Source organism: Varanus komodoensis, unplaced genomic scaffold, assembly GCF_004798865.1.
Source record: "Varanus komodoensis strain SLA01 unplaced genomic scaffold, ASM479886v1 scaffold15, whole genome shotgun sequence".
Taxonomy (NCBI): Eukaryota; Metazoa; Chordata; class Lepidosauria; order Squamata; family Varanidae; genus Varanus; species Varanus komodoensis.
In genome coordinates, this window is record NW_025335440.1 from 1383705 (window position 1) to 1403929 (window position 20225).

At 52.9% G+C, this 20225-nt stretch overlaps 1 protein-coding gene across 1 annotated transcript in view; it reads left to right on the plus strand.

The window, feature by feature from the left end:
* The window catches only part of COL16A1 (collagen type XVI alpha 1 chain), a 132725-nt gene that overhangs the window by 101676 nt on the left and 10824 nt on the right, over nucleotides 1–20225 (plus strand). The window contains exons 50-63 of the mRNA XM_044424818.1: nucleotides 1417–1470; nucleotides 2328–2381; nucleotides 3032–3085; nucleotides 4718–4762; nucleotides 5434–5487; nucleotides 8282–8317; nucleotides 9264–9326; nucleotides 12125–12196; nucleotides 14651–14704; nucleotides 15874–15918; nucleotides 16322–16366; nucleotides 16817–16870; nucleotides 17673–17726; nucleotides 19465–19515. Of these exons, the coding sequence (XP_044280753.1) occupies nucleotides 1417–1470; nucleotides 2328–2381; nucleotides 3032–3085; nucleotides 4718–4762; nucleotides 5434–5487; nucleotides 8282–8317; nucleotides 9264–9326; nucleotides 12125–12196; nucleotides 14651–14704; nucleotides 15874–15918; nucleotides 16322–16366; nucleotides 16817–16870; nucleotides 17673–17726; nucleotides 19465–19515 (735 nt within the window). The remainder of the gene's footprint in view (nucleotides 1–1416; nucleotides 1471–2327; nucleotides 2382–3031; nucleotides 3086–4717; nucleotides 4763–5433; nucleotides 5488–8281; nucleotides 8318–9263; nucleotides 9327–12124; nucleotides 12197–14650; nucleotides 14705–15873; nucleotides 15919–16321; nucleotides 16367–16816; nucleotides 16871–17672; nucleotides 17727–19464; nucleotides 19516–20225) is intronic.

The window sequence follows — 20225 nt, forward strand, 5'->3', positions numbered from 1 at the left end:
AACTATTTGCCAAAGGGGGCTTGCTTGTTCCAAGTGGACATGAGATCTGATATTTCCTAGTTTAAAATAAAAATAGTTCACCCCATTCTGGATTTTTCCTCTTTTTCTTGTGCTTGTTCTGCTGGTGCCTCCTGCCTGTCGGTTTGCTTCTTAATTTAAGACTGCAAAAAGGAGCCAGCCCTGCAGCCTGTTTTTCAGTCCATTTCCTGGTTACGGAGCGAGCGGGATTGCCTCATGCTTGTCTTGCGCTTCAGTGCGGTGACGGTGACGGTTGCCACACTGCTAGTGGTGGAGGGAGCTGAGTAAGATGCCCAGCAGCTGAACGTAGGAGAGATTCCAACATGAGAAGAAATGCGCTTGTTATGCAACACAGGTATAAGAGTCCAAGGAAGGGCAAACAGGCCCCTCAACGCAAATTGGTTCCACCATGTTCGGTAGGATTCAGACATACGTAACTTTGGCTGGTAAACCATAGTCCCAGAGCGGGCCTTGATCTGATCAGGCTTGGTGGGTTTTGCATGAGTAGTTGAAAAGGAAAAGGACAAGCACGAAGGACGTGGGGGTCAGGTGCCGACATGTGGACTTCTCTCGAACTTCTGAGATGCCAGTGCTGGACGTGTGACAGGGCCAAGCAAACCGCACCTCTCGCAGCCTCCTTCCCAGGACAGTTCCAAGGTGAACTCAGACAGGCATGTCCCATGCCAAGGCTGTTCATTTTCTCTAGCCAGATTCCTCTGCACCACACGCTACTATGCGCAGTCACAAAATTGTCCACGGTGCCTTCTTGCAGCACGCGGGAGGAAATCTGATCAGTCTTGGCCCTTCTGCTGTGATATCATGTATGGAAGAACCTTGTGTGTGGGTGGGGTCAGGGCATATGCCATTCCTCATCCATTCCTTTGAAAGCGTACCAAGGTAAGCCCCTTTCCTAGACCTGAAGGTAGGTGCGTGCACCTGTGTGTGCGTGTACGTGTGTGTGAGTGTGGCGTGTGGCGAACACAAATCATGACTTAATGCAATATTTGACTGCACCTTCTAAAGTTGTGGCAAGACACATTGCTGTGACCTCTTCCCTTTTAAAACTTAGCTCTGTTCCACGGTTAATTGGATGCCTGATCAATAAAACCTTGAATGAATCATAATGGAATGCAAGTCTTCAAGTGCTCTCTTTTTAAAGCCAACTGCGGAGAACTTTGTTCCAAATATGTCAGTGACGGGGAAAGCTTTCTAAGCAACACGGTCCAAGTAAAGGCTTGCCGCTGCCCACTCAACACCTGTGCTGCACTCTCCTTTCTGTAGTGCTTTCTCTCGTACTCTCCTGTTACCGAGACAAAGCCCGCCTTGCCCCCAGGTGCAATCCAGTGCACAGAGGACTGAAGCCATCAAACACTCTCCCTTATGTCCTTCTTTTCAAAGGGTCTCCAGGGCGAGCGTGGAGCAGCTGGAATTCCCGGATCCAAGGGAGAGCAGGTGCGTGGTGGATCCTGGTGCTGTGCTCCAGAGGAGCCCCCCGAAGCTCCCCTTTTGCCTGCGGAACTCCGACGGAAGCTCGTGTGGGTGGATGATTGCTAGTGTGTTCTGAGTGCCTCGGACAGGTTGCTCCCTGGGGCAGGTAGTTCAAGCAGGCAACTGGGTTGCCCAGAGACATTTTCACGCCTGCAAAAGACAATCCCAAAAGTCCCTTCCAAGCAGCAAATCATAAATTGCTGTTTGTTTTCTCCCTGTCTATTGGGCCAGCGACCTGAGCTGATGGCTTCCCTGTGCCTTACGTTGCTTTGGGGCAGGCCAGGGAGGCGAGGCGAGGCAGGCCAGGCCAGGCCAGGCCATCCCATCCCATCCCACCCAGACCAGGATAGGGGAAGGCCTCTGGTTTGCCCGGATCGGAAGAGAGCTGTGCAGGCTCCCACGCACTGCAGCAATGGCCTGTCCCAACAACCACCCCCTCGTTGCACAGGCAAGGCTGCCAACTTGAGTTAGGCCCCTCACTTTACCTGCAGTCCGGAAGGAACGAAGAAGGCCGTCCACCTTCTGCCTGGGAGTGTGACCGATGGTAACAAGCCATTCTGAGCTCACTAATCTGTGTTCTCTGTACGGGAGTGTGTGTCCATACTCTGGCACACTGTGCAGCGGGTCCGAGAGGGTGAGCAGAGGGCAGGGGGAGTGCAGCTTTATGGCAGCCACCCCCGTGAAGTTTCCATGGAGCTGAGCAGCAAGACGGAGCTCAAGGCTGGAGCAAAGCAAAGAGAGAGGAGGCCCAGATTTGCACAGGGCCGCCCGAGACGCAAGCCTCACACGCGGTGATGCTTTCCTGCTTTCCCTTTCCGCAGGGCCCCCCAGGCCAGCCTGGCTACCCTGGCTCAGTGGGCCCCCCCGGGCTCCCCGTGAGTATGCGTGCGAGGGGCGGGGTGGGGCGGGGCGGGGTGGAAAGGCGGACTGCGGGGGCGGAGCGCCGGCCCTGGTTGCACACGGACTGCAGCACATGCCGCGTGTCACCACCGGAGGACGCTCTGGCCTTGCGGCCCCGGAGGACACAGTTCCTCACCAGCAGGAGCTGTGCGGCGATGCGGCCAGTGGGCCGTCGCAAGCCAGCTGCTCGCGGAAGAGCCAAAAGGCCGCAAGGAAAAGCGCAAGCCGATCCTCTCCTAAGTTCGCAGTGATACTCTGCTTTGCATTTGACTCTTTGTACAGTATACCTTGTTGAGGGCCCAGTTGGGTTTCTGAAGGTGGGGGGAGCTGTGAAGTATCTAATGTGCCTAACTAAATATTTGGGGGAGGGGATGCTGTATTTTTGAGCACATCAAAATCTGAAAATTCAGACGGCCAGGCTTTACATTTCTGCCAGCACTGTTCATCTGTACCTCAAAAGTTCCACAAGGGAGGGAGTGAAAGAACAAGAGAGAATATTAATGGGGGGGGGGGTGTTGCTAAATATGATGACCAAGCAGCATCTTCAGCAAGGGCCTCTTTGGCTGATCTGGTATCACGTGGTAATTAATGCTTCCCCTTCTTCTGCCTGCCTACCTACTCCCAGGGTGCCAAAGGGGAGCGAGGACACACCGGGCCACCTGGCGAGAAAGGAGAATCGGTAAGGACCCCGGGGGTGGGCGCCTTCTCCTCAGCGGAGCTGCCCATTCCGCCTTCGGTGGCCTTGCCCCCTTAGCTCCGGGAGGGGGTGACTGGAGGGAAGAGGGCCTTTTCGATCGTGGCCCCCACCCGCTTTGGAAGCTTTCAGGAGGGATGCTGCAGTGGGGTGGCGCTGCTATTCTGTCTTTTCCCCGCCAGTTTGCCTCGGCCCCTGCCAAGTGCCACCTGAACGGGCCTCACTCGCTTGGTGCTGCACAAGCATCGCTTCTACTTCTCAAAGAATCCTGTTGGCCGTGATAAGAGCGAGAAGCGCTGTCTGAATGCAACCGGGAGTGAGCCGGCCGTGTGCACCGCCCAGCCCTGGTCTCCACGGGCTCCCCTGGCCTCAGGCCTCTTTCGTTCTTCCCTTCGTGCCTGCATCCAGCAGGGGCCCTCAGGTTTCCGGCAGAGGAAGCAGAGTGGGCGCAGCTGCAAGCAGGCGCTCTGCCCAGCCCGGCCCACCCAGGCAGACTGTGGCGATCCAGGGGCTCAGGCAGGTCCCCTCCCCAGCCCTGCCCAAAGATGCTGGGGATCACTAGATACCTCCCACCTGCAGAGGGTGGGCTCCCCGCTGGTCTGCAGCCCTCCCGCTAAAGCCGCATTCACCAGATGGTGCCCCCAAAGCTTTGGAATTCAGCGCTCGGCATTCCTGGCCATCGGACTTGCTCTCTGAGGCTCATGGGGGGAAAAGTCCCAAACTCCTGGAGGGCATCAGCTTGGGGAAAGCTGCCCTCACCAGAGTGCAAATTATTTTGAGAGAGAGAGAGAGAGAGCCATAGAGAGAGGAAGGCACCACAGTGCCTCCCAGAGCAGTCCCTTTCCTATTCTGTGGCCTGTCTTGCCATGACAGTTCACCAGAAACTCTTTCCTGGGGCATGTGACCCACTCACAGGAAAGATAACCAAGCATACGGCACCCCGCTGCCCCCTCCCTTTCCGGAATCCCACCATACAATGCTCCCCTTTCTTTTCTCTTCCTTTTCTCTTATTATTTTCTGTAAAAAATACAATATAAAAAAGAGAAAGAGGAAGAATACCAAGGAAACTTGCACAAATATTACTTATAAGATCAAGTTCACAAAATTTCACAGAAATTTAGTACTTGTTATCTCTTCTACACTCAGTTAAATTAATTAGTACTTAATTGAAATTAATAGAGCAATTGTTGCAATTCATAATTCTTGATGCTAACTTATTTTCTATTCCTTTTGAATTAATTTTAAATCACAACAAAGCATTTGCATTAAAATTATAACTCACTAATGATATTTTACAAGCTCTATTTTCATTATTAAGTAAATTGTATATAATAAGCTTTCCATTTATCATTAAATTCTTTCTTTAGCCAGTCTTCTATTTATGCAACTAGTTAGTTTTGCCATTACTGCATATTCAGCCAGCTTATTTTTCCAATCTTCTCTCGCTGGGCAGTCTTCTGCTTTCCATTTTAATGCAATTATAACTCTAGCTGCTGTTATCATACATTTAATAACTCTACCATATTCCCTGGCAGAGTTTCTGGCAGCATAGTCTTGGTGTTTGTAGGAAAGTTCATTTTCTGAATGGTCTCCTTTCTCCTCCTTCTGTCCCTCCAGGGTCCTCCAGGCATGGATGGCCCCACAGGTCCCATTGGGCCACAGGTAAGCACACAGGCTATCGCTCCTCAGCTGTAGCGGCAGGCTTCCGGGCTCATCTCTGCTGAGTCAGGCCTTTGCTCAGCTGGGGCCACTGTTACTTACATGGCACTCGTCCCTGCCCCGAAACCTGGCCACCTTGAGGCGGGTGCAGCTGGCCACTTCTGCTGCGCTCCAGCACTAGCACTGATGACGCTGCACTGCGGAGGTGAATCCTCGTGCAAGGCTGGTGCCGCATCGTGAGCACCATCCCTGGGACGCAGCCAGGCGCTCCCCGGAGGCAGCACGTCCTGATCGTATTGGTGCCCATTTCTCACTGAGGTGGAACTCCGAGGGCTGAGTTCTACCACTTCTGGTGTCTTGCAAACTCTTCTATGCACGAAGATTCTCGCACAGGGAAGACTAGCATGATGGGGAACTCATTCTTGCCTGGACTTCTCCCCGAGATGCTGGTTTTGTGTATGCTAAGGATGCAGGAGCACTCCGTCCCTCTTGAGTCATCTGTGGAGGGAGCAGGATGACCTGCTTCACCAGAAGGAGGAATCAGGAGCCTCTACCTATATTCAGAGAAGATGTGGCCAGACACAGGTTAACTAACACAGTGGGAACTATGCCTGTATTAAGCTTGTCAAGGGAAATAATTCAGCCGAGTCACCTTCCATCTCTCCTTGCACCAGGGTCCAAGAGGAGAACGAGGGGAGCCAGGCAGCGCTGGAGAAAAAGGTGATCAGGTGAGAAGCGCTCCTGTTGTAGGGTTCTTCCACTTTGCCACTTAAGAGCATAAAAATCTGCCTCACTCGTAAAAAGGTGGGGTGTACATCTTAGAAATAAACCAATTATACTGCATCAGGCAGGGCAGTGCAGGCCAGCGTTGTCCACCTTGCCTGGCAGGGCCCTTCCCTGGGCCACCCCGTGGTGCCCGGACCTTCCCGCTGCAGTGCGTGTGCTCGGCCACTGAGCGGTGGGGCTGCCTGTTGGTGGCAGCGAACACGCTCCGCAAGCACGGCAGGCCATGCCCGGCGCAGCAGGTGAGGCATTGCCGCGTGCTGGGCTCTGCTGCTGATCGTCTCTGGTCAGCTTGGTGGTGCAGGCCTGGCCCCTGCTGCCTTCACGCGCAACAGTACACCCAGGAGCGGGTGAGGACTTTGGTCTAGGGGTGAGAATCCACTGGACCTCTTCGGCTTAGCTCACCAGACTCCAGACTCCCCTTTCTTCCCTAAGCCTGCCTCGTGCTGAGTGGTGGACATTTGCACTCCAGCAAGAAGCAAGTTCCAGCAGAGTTCTCCTTCCACTACGTGACTCGTGGGCTTTGCGTAGTTTCTGCAAAGAATTGCATAATGCGCACATTTTCTGCAAAGAAATTACGTAATACTTTGCACAAAGAGGCTGCTGGCATCCCTGAGTGTCTGCAGACCTTGATCTCAGCTCGGTTCACTTCTTGGCCAGGGTCAAGTGTAGGAAACAAGCTGGCAAGTGAAGCTGTGGCTTATATTATCCCAAAGTAAGTCGTGGTTTATATTAACCATATTTTGTAGTTTTAGACATGAGCGGTCTTGCATACAAACAAACGACCCACAGCTTTGTGACTTGTTTCTCTGCCACCCATTTTGCCAGCCTTCATTTTCAGGATGTTCTTACCAGGTTCCTGCTCCAGGATGGGCAGCAACACAAAAAAGCCAGAGATAAGCCATAGTTCTGGGTTTAATTGTCATGACAAGCCATGGTTTAAACAAGCCAGATATCATATGCCAACAACAAACCATGGCTTCCATTTGTGGTTTCTAGCTGGTTACCAAAGCATGGGTGGTTTGTGGGATGGGTTCAGACAAAGCAACAACCCAGATTTCCACAAACCACACACTGTGGCTTAGTGTCATGTGCAAATGGGGCTATGTCACAACCAGGCCATTAAGTCCACCTTCCTCTCCTCCAAGAGAGCAATCGCTTGATGTCACTGGTGCTGCGCTGCCTGCCTGCATTTTATTCCTCCTACGTGTCCCAGGAGTATGTGCACTGTGTATCCACAGTGCTCGCACACCAGAGAGACTCCCTACTTCATCGCGGCCCTGATTCCGTTCCCTGTCCTGGCTCCTTTCCATGCAGCCTCCTGGATTCCTCAGTCTCTCCCAGTATGGAGAGGAACCAAAATGCCCTATATCGGCCAGGCTGCCTGTTCTCTCTCTGCATGAGTAATGGTCGTGCAGGTGCCTCTTGCAATCCAGGTGCTTCCCTGATCATAGAGTGACCATGGAGGACGGTGCCTCTGAGCACAGGATGCGCCACAGATGCTTAAGGGGCCTCCACTCGCCGGGCAAATCCGCCTGCTCCCTCAGGCCATCCAGGGCATCCCTGCAAATTGCCCCACTGCCCGACAAGGGGGCTGCTTTGCAGCGTCAAAAAAGAGCAAAGGAAATGCCAAAACTGAGGACGAAAGAAGGAACAGCTTTGCACGAAAAGTGCATGTGCTGATTTATATGTAGAGGTGCAAATTTAGAAATAATCATAGTCGTTTAAATAGAAAGAGAATACATCCCACAGTGGCTGCAGAGAACTGAAAGCAGGTGGTGCAGCCAGGTGCTCAGACAGCTGTGGCTGTCCAGGTAGGCATGAAGGGCAGTTCAGGGCCCCAGCTGCTCTCCGTGCTTGGCACTTCTCACCTGCACTGGGCTGGACGGCCCTCCACGTGGCAGGCGTCTCCAAGTGAAGGACGGCCAGCTGCGGTTTGCCTGACGGAAACACTTGACAGGGCCGTCTCTGTCGACCTGCTTTGCCCCAGAAGGTGCGCTTCCTCCCCAGAACTTGGCAGATCTGGGTGCCAGACCCATGACGCTCTTTGGGCCAGGTACTGGCTCTCAGCCTAACCAACCTCACGGGCTTTTGGGGAGGACAACTTAGAGAAGGGAAGCCATTGTAAGCTGCCTGGGCTCCTTGTAAGAAGACAGAAGACAGGAGGGAAATCAGCCAGTTGGCCAAGGAGGAGAAGCGCAGCTTGGTCCCAAGGCATCCCTGCAAGTGTCTGGCAGGAGAGGTGGTGTTGGTCAGCCTTGTGTGGCAACTCCCATCTGCCCCAGTCAGCTGGGCCGTCATCCCTGCACTGGCTGGCATCAGGGCTGGTGCCAAGGGGAGGCATGCTCGGGCGCTCGCCAGGGTCCCTGCCAATCAGAGTTCCCCGGAGATGCCACCCCTCCCCCCATCCTGTTGCTGGCTCACCTGCCCCACACTCCAGCCCAGGTAATGGAGCAGGTGCAAGGGAGGTGCTGCCCACAGCCCTCAGCAGGCAGCAGGGAGCCAGCCTGAGCACGGATGAGAAGCAGGACTAGCTGGCGACAAAGGCAGCAAGAGGGAAATGCTCAGAGGGAGGGGGCCCACAGAAGGTGTCGTGCGCCCCACTTCTCAGAAACCTGCTGGGGAACATGGGAGTTGTAACAACACATCTGGCTCCTTTTCCACCTCTGGCACGAGAACGATTTTGTCTCCTCCCCCGTGGCTTTATTAGTGGTGCATCTGTATGTCCTTTCTTTCCAGGGATTTCAAGGCCCGCCTGGTTTCCCAGGACCTCCTGTAAGTATTCTGAGTCCAAAAGAGGCTGCTGCAGCTAGGGGCACGGGCCCACATGTCTCTCTGGGCACAAAGAGAAGACATGGGGCAGCCCCCTCCTCCCCTGGGGTGTGCATGAGATTTGGGGCTGCTTGATGTTTGAGCAGAATCCTGTAAGAAATCAGTTTAAGAGGAAAGGATCTCTGGTCCCTCTCCAGGAAGGCAGTAGAGGTGCATGGAAAACAAATAATCCAACCTTTTGTCTGATTATTACAGAAGGATTTTGTGGGGCTGGAAGGTTTGAGGAAGAGATGAAAAGCTTAGAACAGGAGGCAGCTGAGAGCAGTTTTGAATGGCGTGCACAAAATGATTCAAAAGCGGCTTGCTTTATGCCACCTTGTAAGATGGGAATTGAAGAGATACACCAGCAACTGACATAATGCAGTGGGCTTTACCCAAAGCAGAGGCATCAGCTCCTTTTCGACAGCAATCTCCCAAGTCAAAGGCTGGTTGTTTGTGCACTGCAGTCCAGCACAAGTGCAGAAAGTGCTCAGTAGTGTGGTACTGGAATTCAGCTTCCCAAGTATCTCTGCTTATACATACAAGTTTCTAGTCCTTATGTTTGCAAAGAAATCATGTGAGCAATGCCTGCTGAAATCTCAGAAGCCAGAGAGATGGCTGAATAAGGGGGCTTTGTAGGACTCCTGTCCACCTCCACATGACTAGCAGAATAAATTATGCAGCATAAGAGAAATTATTCAATTTGCTCTCTGTGTAATTTAGGCATGCTGTGAAATTCAGATTTTTAAATGCAGGGCTTTGAGTCCTTTTATTTCTTTTTTCCACTGCCTGGCTGGCTGGAACTTTTTCTCAAATGCAGCTTGCTTGTAGATCCAAAAGCCAAGTGACTTCATTCTAGGCGGTGAATGCACAAAAGCATCTATTGGTTGCGTGTGCTTGTGTTTTATAGGGTCCTCCGGGCTTCCCAGGAAAAGCAGGATCACCTGGACCTCCAGGACCCCCAGCAGAAAAAGTGAGTGAACCAAAGTTGGATGCTGTGGAAGGGAGGAGCTCATTCCTGCCTTGGACAGGGAAGGACAGATCCATCAGGGTTGGATCCTGTGCAAACCATGGGGACAGGGGGAATCGGGGGGCTCCCAGTGCTAGTTAGTGATGGAGTGTGGATTCCAAGAGTTTGAAAGAAGAGCTCTCTGGGCGCCTGCTCTCATGATGGCTCTGCTGTTGTGTGTGGCCTGCCTCATTTGCAGGGTCTTCCAGGAAGTCCAGACATTAATGTCCTCTGCATGTGTTTTCCCACTGCCTGATGCAGCTTTTTTCCTAGCCACAGAAATCCATTCAGGAGGGAAAGATGGAATACTTTAACCAGAAGTACTATAAGCCCTCCACCGGGAAGCCCCATAGGATCGGGTCCAGTGGCCTCATTTCTGGATCCCCTGCTCCCTCCACGGTCCGGCCAGCGCTGCCTTCTTTCCCTCTGTGTGGCCCCCTCCCCTCCCCTCCCCTCCCCTCCCCTCCCCTCCTACACTGTCCTGAAGGCAGGATGCATCTCCTGCCCTTGCTCCATCAGGGGATCGAGGTCACGGAGGCAGCACTGGCCCAGACATGGGCGGCGCTCGAGAAGCACAGGGGGCCTGGAGGGCTCCGCTCCCCAACGCCGCTTGCAGTGCGGGCGCTGATGCTGCGGTTCCCCCAGAGGAGCAAGTGGGATGGGCAGGAAGAGCGGAAGGGAGTTGCCAGTGGTCAAGTGCCAGAAGGTGCAGGGGAGACGGAGGCATTTTCGGGGATTGGAGAGGAGCACTGAAGGGCGGCTGGGCGGAGGTGGCACAGCTCATCACTCGCTTCTTGCTCTCTTTCCTTGGCGCTCTCGACAAGACTAGAGCATTGGTGCAGCGCTGCTTTCGCACACTAGGAAAAATCGCCAAAAGCAAGTGGGACTGAGGGCAGCCGCGGGAGTGCCAGCCACTGCTACTCGAGCATAACGCTTTGAATCTGGCCAGAGGGCCTTTGCGGTTGCAGAGGGGGCTGGGGAAGCGGGGGGGGGGGGGGGGGTTGGCCCATTTGCTCAGCCACCAAGGCCCAATCTTGCAGATAAGGCTTCTCCTCTTTCCTCCCTTCCCAACTGTTTTCTTGAATAAACCCTGGCCAGGGAGAAGTGATAGTATATCTTGTCAAGAAGCTTCTCTGATGACACGTACGATAATTCCAGGAAGAAAATAACCACTGAGCTGCAGCAGGAAAGAGATGCAACTGGGCGATTAGGGAGGGATGGGGAGCAAGGCTTCCCTGCTCCCAAGCCTCTGCTGACATCTGCTGCTCGCGGCCAGGACCGCATCCCCGAGATCCGGCCTGATTGCCGGAAGGCGAGATGCCTCCACGAGTGGGCAGCTTGGGAGGCGCAGGACAAAAATGCCAGCAGGGGGCTTCCGGTGCAGGCAAGGAGCGGCACCCCGGCGGTCAGTCCAAGTGGCCTCGGCCTCCATGGCCCCTCTGGGGCAGCCTGCCCAGAACACCCTTGGGGCAGCCGCGCCAGCCGACATGCCCAAGTGCTCTCCAGAAGTTCTCCGAATGCCGCCCCAGCTTGCTTTCTTCCAGGGTGGACTGACACTGGAGCATCTTCCTTTTTCCTGCTGTGGTCTTTGTGCAACACACATTCTTTCCATTGGAGCACATGCTAATGAATGCAGCCGCTTCCACTGTTGCGAAAGAGTGATCCTGTGTCATGCACAGACGCAATTGTGGAAGGACTAGAAGTTCAAGAGATGATGTGTGCAGGGAAAATGTTGTTTTCCTCGATGCAGAGATGTGGAGTGGGGAGCATTAAAAAAAGAGGGAAAAGGGCAGTGCCTTCCACCCCCTCACGAAGAATCATGGGGAAGGGGTGGTGTGGCTGGAGTCCCCCATGGGTTGGGCCCAGCAGGATCGGTACCCCCATCCTGCTCCAGGCAAAAGCAGTTCCCAAAAGCGAGCGCTGCCCCTCTCCTGTGCTGACTTTCCTAAGAGCAAAGGTCATTGAAATCAACGTGATTTACTTCTGCGTAGGAGCAATGAGGACAGCGTGATTTACATCTGACAAGATGTGCACTCAGCTCTTTTTCAGCTGGTTGTTTCTTGCAGCAAGAAGACAACGGGGCAGGCCAAACTTTATTCTCTAAGAGGGGAGGGGAGGGCAGCACAGCACAGAATTAACTCTTCAGCTGCATTAACTATTTGGTTCAGTTGGCAGAAGAGTGAGAAAGAAGCCACAGGGGACAGTGAGGAAGGTGCGGGATCTATTGAAAGTTCTCCCCCTCAGAACCTGTGCTGCTGTTTTGCCCGTGCCCTGAGGGGACAGATCCTGCTCCCTCCCAGCTCACCGGAGCTGCTCCTCCTGGCCCCTGAGGAGTACCGCAAGTTCAGCACACCCTGAAAGAGAGATTGAGAGAGAGGGAGAAGCGCAATATATCAAAGGGCCCTAACACACCAAGTCTGGAGGAATCTAGGACGCATGGGCAGAATAGCCCGAAGGAGCAGGGCATGTGATATTTCTCGGAATCAGGCGCTGCGATGCAAGCTAAAATGTCGAGCGTCGATTCAACCTCTTCTCTGCTCCCCACTGGAATTCCTCAAGGAAAGGATGACCAGGGAGGGCGGGCGGAGGGACTGTCAGTGCGTCTTTCCCTCCTGCCCCTCCCGCATCCAGCCTCCTTCCTGGTTTGTCCTGGGGCCGCTGCTCTTTGCTCTACATATTGGTCTTGCGCATTCACCCCCTGCTTCTTCCAAGGCATGCCGCGCAGCCACAGGTTGGTGATGAGGTGTGTGGCCTCTTTGCAGGGATCCGAGGGCATGCGTGGTCCCCCTGGGATGACCGGCTCACCGGGGCCTCCGGGGCCTCCTGGGGTACAGGTAAGCCTGCTGGCGGAGACACGGACGTGAGCGGCCATGGGCCGAAGCAGCCGGGCATGGAGGGGAGCGTCAGGAGCCTCCTGCAGGAAAAGCCCAGCTGGGGCAGTGGCCCTTTCTGAGGGTGGCGAGCCCACTTGCTCCGACTCCGCAGCATCCCTGCTGCTCAGGATACGCCTCCCCTCCTCCCTCATAAAACCGGGAAACAAGTCGTAGTGGAACAGAAACCACGCATGCGCAGCTTGTCCTGGAGGAGCCCCTCCTTACACAACCCACAGGGTTCAGATAACCCTCCTGACTCACAGCGCATCTCGGCACAAGGAGGTCTCGGGCCGTCCGTCTTCTCCCATGGCCAAACGGGGCACGGCATTAACTGCACCTCGGAATTGTGTGTGCAGGTCTTTAGAATGCCAGTAGCAGCCTCTTGTGTGTGGCTGGGCTGATAATACACAGAATAAGAGCCAGCGTGGAGGATGCAGAGCATTTTCTTCCTTTGCTGCATTCCTGTATTGTCCTAAAATTAAACTGGGATTTTTCTCAGGGCCGCAGTGGAAGGAAGGGATACATTTCCCCGTGATACTTGCTCGGGTGCCAAGAAACACCTGCACATTAAACACAGAGGCAATTTACCTTGGCTTGCCATTTGGCCTCAGTGTGTGGCAGGTTGCGACTGTGTGTCCACACTTCCTCAAGTGAAGCTGAAGGCACACCTCCCTTCCATGCTGCAAAAGACGCATGCTGCCATGTCCTTGGTGGGGCAGGTGCTCCCTCCTGCAGCCACTCAGGTGGCCCACACCAGAGCTGCCCTCTCCAGCACCCTGCCTGGCTTTCTTTGGCTCCAGCGCTCCGGCACGGGCGGGACCTCGCTTCCCAGGCCGTGCCGATGCGTCTGGCTTTCTGATGCCCTCGGCGAGCACCCGTGTGCCTTCGTGGCTTCACTCCGGAGGGCATCGAGACCCATTGATGGGGAGGAGGGAGGGAGGGGAACCGGGGGCCATGGGGGTGTCCTCTTCAGGGGTGCATCCAACACAGTGACATCGTTGCTCGGGACACAACTCAGACCTTCCAGCAGGACTCCAAAATACCCTGACACACTGTGAATCCTGAGATTATTCAGAGAACAGCTGAGTACAGACATGCACTAGCCACGGTTCATGAGTAACACCAGTTCGGTTGAGACTTAGATGTGGAAGTAGAGATCCCCTCATACCCAATTCCTAGAAGAATCGATTCTCGTCAGTTTGTCAGTCCTGATTGCTAAGAGGAGGTTGAGGAGTTCCTCTGCTTCCTTTCCCACACAATCGTGGCTGAAGTCACTGGGATGGGGGAAGATGTGTGTGCCTGTGTGTGTGTGTGGGGGGGGTATGTGTGTGCATGTGCATGCAAACAGGTGCAGCCCATAGAAGCTTTGGAGGGAATGGAATTGCCCTCCGGGGGCCCCAGCGCAGCCCCCTCCAAGTCTGAAGCCTGAGCCGTGGGTCGCACATTCAGCAGCCAAACCGTGACGTGGAGCTGCTTCTCTGCTTGTTTTCCATCTTGGCTCAGATGGAGCTGCTTGACCCGGGAGGAGCAGTTGCTCTTGGTGCTCATTCCCAGGACACACTGATCTGGACTTGGAGGAGGAGGAGTGTGTGTGTGGAGGGTGGGGTGGATTGTGGGCCCATTCCAGATGTTGAGACGAGAAGCAGAGCTACTTATAGCAAGGCCAGCCTCCCCAGATGTTCCCACAGCCTCTGAGAATAACCTGGATGTGCAGGGGAGTTTCTCAGAGACAGACAAGGTGGGTACAGCTCTCAACCCCAAATGTTGGCAGAGGAGGGCGGCCCAATTAGAGGATCAGCGTGTAGAGAGGAGGCGTGCCCCTCCCAAAAGGATGACGCCCAAACATACTCGTAAGGAGAATTCCTAGAAGTAATACTAGATTGATTGAATGAACCACTTTGTGCATGCTCAGAGATCCATTCTGGGTGAGTGTGCTTCTGGAAAACATGTTGGTGGATAAAGAACTTTATGGAAATGAAGGTCGGTGCCTCTGAATCTGTGAAGGGAAACTTAACTGAAGCATTCATTACACTAAACCAACCTTAGGAAAAGCCGTTGTTTGGGAGCCGACTTCAGATCATGGTTGCCAGCTGGTTGCGGGCCATGATTTGTCAGCTCGGGCAACATGCTCATGTCAAGCTTCATTAACCGTCATTTGGTATGATGCATGAACTGAGCTGCAGAGCCTTTATTTATTTATTTTATTTTATTCATTTAGAACATTTCTATGCCGCCCCGTTCGCCGAAGCCTCGGGGCAGCTCACAACATAAACCAATTAAAATACTATAAATTAACAATATAAAATAAGTCGCCCCGAGGCTTCTGGGCTCTTGTGGTACATCTTGGCCACACGATCGGGATTTTTCACAAGGTAAGAAAGAGAATGAATGCACGTTTCTTGCGTTTCTTTCCAGGGTCCACCTGGCTTGGACGGACTAGATGGGAAGGATGGAAAGCCAGGGTTGCGGGTAAGAATTTCCAGGACAGGACACTTGCTGCTCCAGAATGTCTTTTCCATGTCTTCAAGAGAACTGTGCTGGATCAGACCCAAGGTCCATCCAGTCGAGCACTCAATTCCCATAGTGGCAAACCAGCTGCCCACAGGATCCCTCCAGCAGGATGGCTGCAAGACCTCCTTCTGCCCAAGATCCTCAGCAATTGGTGTATACTGGTGTGCCATGTCTGGTAAAGGAGGAAGCCCATGGCCGGCAAGGCTAGTAGCCACTGATAGCCACCTCCTCCATGAATCTGCCCAGCCCCCTTTTAAGGCCATCCAAATTGGTGGCCATCAACGTCTCCTGTGGTCGGGAATTCCATAGTTTAACTGTATGCTGTACAAAGAAGTACTTCCTTTTATCTGTCTCAAACCTCCCACCGATCAGCATCATAAACCCAGGTTCTGGTATTGTGGGAAAGGGAGAAAAATGCTTTTTTCCCCACTTTCTCTTGGCCCCATAGAAAGACCATTGTGGATTATATTGTGTCCATAATTGCGGTTGGGTTCAGTATTGCCTTTGATTTGGAACTCTTCTGCACAAGACTTCTGATTCACTTCATCTCAGTTTTGTCACAGAACAGATCTGAACACCAGATGAAGTGTTTCCTGCTTTTCTACTATGTGACCGCTAGGTGGCATTGTGGGATACCAAAATAGTGCAAATAGAGAACTGAAAAAGGGTTCTCTTTTGCATTTATATTACATTTTCCCTGCTTTCAAAAACTTGCTCAAAGAGCTGTTTAATGAAACTGAAGACCATGTAGAAAACTCCCTTTAAGTAGCTATGAGTTATGTTATTTGTGAAGTCGCACCCCATGGACAACATTCCTCCAGGCTCTCCTATGCTCCCCTTCCCCCGGCGTCCGCCTAAGCTCACGCCGACTGCTTCAGTGACTCCATCCAGCCACCCCATCCTCTGCCGTCCCCGTCTTCTTTAGCAAACACATGGCATGCATCTCATGTGGAAAGGCCCTTCATTCTTATTAGGACAAATAGGAAATTGCCCTGATTGGGTCTTGTGAAGCTTGGGGCCGGGTCCCATGAGTCGTGTGAAGAGGCAATCAAGCTGGCTTTCTGCTTCAGCCTCCATTCTGGCTCCGCCTCTTCCTCTCCGTGCCACTAACCCTGTGCTTTCTCTAGGGTGACCCTGGACCTGCGGGACCACCAGGAAGGATGGGACCTCCAGTAAGTTGTAGGTCATCTAGGACATAGTCATACGCAGCGGCACAGGGATTATATGTTTCTGTCATTTTCTGAGAACCTCAGCCTCCCTTGTGCCCCCCCTTGAAGAGCTTGTCCTAACCAGGACAGTCAGACTGCCAACTTTTCAGTCAGCCCCAGCCGTTGTGCTTTTAGCAGTGGTTTGGTGTGTGTGTGAAGATTAACAGTTGGCAGCATTTATCAGTAGACTCTGGAAGCTTCGCCACTTGGTCCCCATTGGACAAGTGCCTGCTATGAAGGTACCAGAGCAAGCCAGGTTGTTCTGTGTTTGCTGGGCCAGGTTTCTAGTCAGTTGGGAGCTTCAGCACCCGCAGGAGTCTACCTAGCTCTGCAGATCAAATTTCTCTCCTTTCCTGCTTCCTTCTAGGGGTTCAAAGGGAAAACAGGCCACCCTGGACTTCCAGGCCAAAAGGTAAGCCATTCACTGATAATACTGGGAATTGACTAAATGTCCCTGGGGGATCTAAGCCTTTCATTCTATGTTGCTGGTTCTTGTATCATCTCATTCCCGTATCCATCTTGACACAAAAAGAGGCAGGAAAAGGAAATGAATTATCCTGATATAAATTGATTGTGGATGCTGTTGTCACAATGGGGAGCATAGAAGCCAAGATCGGAGAGCTGCACAGGACTCCTTGCCGTTACAGGCCCGTGATGCACCCCCCAGCTATTCCAAACCACTTCATAGAGGCCACCTTAAGGCCTGTTCGCACATCATGGCAGGACCAGCCTTCGATGCCTCCGCTGGCGGGTCCTGCTAGGCCAGGACGGCTCAGAGAGACAACGCCTCCAGTTCGGGTCTTTGGTGAAATGCTTCATGCCCTCCCTCTGACAATGCAACCATTTGTTTATTGCCCCCCAGGGTGACTGTGGCAAACCGGGACCACCTGGGAATCCTGGCCGTACTGGAGCGGATGTGAGTTACCCAGCTGGAAGCGGGTTGACATTCTGGGGCCATCCTCGGGGGGCACGCACAAGACCCTGCTCCTTGTTCTGGATTGCCAGCCACCAAATCCAGCCCATGATGCTCGGCCAAACTGGTTGCTCAGTATTACCTCCCTCTGCAACACTGCAGCAAATGCATAACCCAGGAGGCGGGTCGGGGCTCTGCAGATCAAGGCAGGCTCAATGCGTCCTGGTTTGGATTATGTTTTGTGTGGCAAAGGAAGCCGTCTGGAATTGGTGGTCTACACGGGGCAGGCGCCAAACAGGGAGGCGAGTTGCTCTCTTGCTCCGGTCGTCTCAAAGGCTATAAACCTTTTATTTCTCCAGAGTAAGACATGACTCCAGTGGGTGACTGGGGTGGGGGGGACACTTGGGGACTGTTGTTCTGGGGCAGCCGCTCCCCGCTTGCTGCCCTCCTGATGCTTTAAACCAGAATGCCTGGCCATTGGGAGTGCTGGCTGGGCTTCTTAGAAGTGGAGGGGGTCAGGGTGGGGAAGGGCAGCCCCCCCAGGCACTTTGAGTGCTGCCGACCATCACATGGCACAAGCCAAGAGTACCTGGTGCACAGAAGGGTGGTTTAAGTTTGGGGGCACAGCACACAGGTAAGCGAAAAACTTTGACGTCTCTAGTCAATCTCCCCCGGATCTACAAAAAAAAGTTGAAGTAGATTGACATATATTTAAAGGCCAGCAACTTAATGATATAAGAGTTTAGCAGGAGAGCTGAGTCTCTCTCTCTCTCTCTCTCCCACTCTCCCTCTCCCTCCCCTCCAGGGTGATCCTGGTCCTCTGGGACCCCAAGGCAGGCCTGGCCCACCTGGCCATGTTGTAAGTCAAACTACTTCTTGTTTTTTTCTGCACGGATTTTTGGTCATGTGGCTCAGATGGCACCCGAACCTCTGCTGAAACCATCTTGCTGTGCAAGAGGATCCTGGGCTCAGGGATTCTCGCTTCTCTGTTTGGTTCCCTTCCTCATGTTATTTGCTTAGTGTAGTGCTGTAATTTATTTTATTTTATTTTATTTTATTTTATTTTATTTTATTTATTTATTGAAAATTTTTTTAGACCGTCCCTTGTCGTGGTCTTGGGATGGTTTAACAATAAGTCAAAATAGAATAAAACGCAGCATCCTAGTCAAATTCCTAACCAATCAACAATAAAACCCATATTAAAACAGTCAAACATTAAAACATTGGGAAAATAAAAGGGTTTTAGCCTGGTGCCAGAAAGAATAAAGTGACCGTGCCAGGCGAACCTCTCTGGGGAGAGTATTCCATAGTCATGGTGCCACCACAGAGAAGACCCTTCTCCAGGTAGTCACCCTCCTAATCTCCTTCAAGGAGGGCTCCCGGAGAGGGGCCTCTGCCCCAGATCTTAAGGGGCGGGCAGGCACATATGGACACAGGCTAAATGGGAAAACAAAATAAAACAACCAGCGGCCCTTCAAGAAGAGTAACAGTGATGCTTAGCCCCAGTGCAAGGAAAGGGGGTTATCACCACGTCCCACTGAAAGCGGTGGGTCTGCTCCCGAGTCAGCGGGCGGGTGGCTCGGAGAGCTCTGTGCTGAGCTGAGATGCTGGGAGTGCACGAGAGAGCAGCATCTGGGCTGTCGCTCGGACTTTGGCCCCGGGTGGCATCGTGTGGCTGGGCCAGTCTCACCTCTGTCCCCTTCCTCTGTAACGTGGTACCAAGAGGCTCAGACTTTTAGGGTTGCTGGGAGGGTGAGCATAGCTGAACCTGCCATGGCTTTGCTGCTCGGGAGGGGACAGTCCCCGAATGGGGACAGAAGCGTTAGGGGAGGCATCCAAACACATTCTTAACAGCATGGCAGAATGATCCTTGGGCCATGGGCCGTTGGGAGGCACCTGCAAAACGGATAGTCTGGCTTCTACATTGCAAGGAGAATGCGAGAAGGTGATGTGAGAAGGTGAACCTGGCCGTGCTGGGCCGTGTCTTGTCCTGCTGCTTCAGACCCTCTTCTCCCCAGCTGTGCCCCAGTACCAAAAGTGAGCTGGGCTGGGTGAGAGGTGCCGTAGCTGACAGAGCAGAGCCTGGGGGCGACCACCTCCCATGTACACACACGTCCCTCTGCTGATACAAAACTCTCCTCTCCCTCATGTGTTCCATGCAATGATCAGGGGCAGCTGGTGAGCAAGAAGCCAGGCTCCCCTGTCTCCTCTGGTGTTGCAGGCCCCAATTCACTGAGCAATTTGACTGGGTGAACGAAAAGCATTCAGACTTGACAAAACTGCCCTAGAGGGGTATTTGGGCTCACAAAACAACACTGTTTTGGTGTTGTGATTTTATTTTTTTAACCTGCTGCTCTTGAATTACACTGTTGACTCATGAGCAGCTCTACTTTGCCATTGGTCTGGGATGCATTTTAAAGGTAGATTTTCAGCAGTTTTTATAATTTTCTGGGCTGCCTTGTGGGCCCCTGATGAACTAATATGCAGCAAAAACTCTAGGAAATGCCCACATAAAAGTCCCTAGTTGTGGAAAAACTTATTGTAACCGTCTGCTCTTCCCCCTTTCTTCCCCATGCCCTGCTTCTCTGCCGCACCAGGGCCCTCCTGGGAGCCCCGGACAGCCAGGCCCATCCGGACTCACTGGTGTTGTGAGTATCATTCGTGCCCCTCTCAGTGGGTGGCCTGGGTTGGCAGCAGCTCAGCTGGGACAGACTTGCCCTTGTCTTGGGATGTTGTTGCTATGGCATCAGGATGTTCAGCTGTCATTATGCATCAGTAGGTACCCATCCGGGATGGAAAAGTTGTCACATTCCTGGTATGAACACACAGGCTTTTGAGAAATGGAGGTGTGTCCATTCAGCTTCTGCATTTGTAAAAAGTATTTGATTTAAAAGCATGGAAACGCAGGAATGTAAAGAAAATGCAGTTTAAAACATTCCTCTGGGAGCATTGCTTTCAGGATGAAAGCATCTTATCCTAAAATATTTCTGAGTGGGCAGGAAAATGGCAAGCACAGAGAATACGAGAGCCCCATCCTTGTCCCTCTGAGACAGACAAAGCATCTGGGTTCTGTGCAGAAAGGTGGGATGTTCTTTTGTCCTCAGATATCACTCCTCCATAAAAACATTAAACTTACCAGAAAGGTACACACGGAAGACCAGGTAACTATTTGGCCCAAATATTTGCCAGATAGCCTATTGACGCAAGAGTCTCATAAGATGTAAAGGCTTCTAGAGAGAATATTTGTCACAAAGTAAATGCTGGATGAGTTTACAGGGGCTGAGCAGGGCTGTGAAGGACAGGACGGATTGGAGGGCATGCATGGATTGGGTCGCCATCAGCTGGAGAGGACTTGATG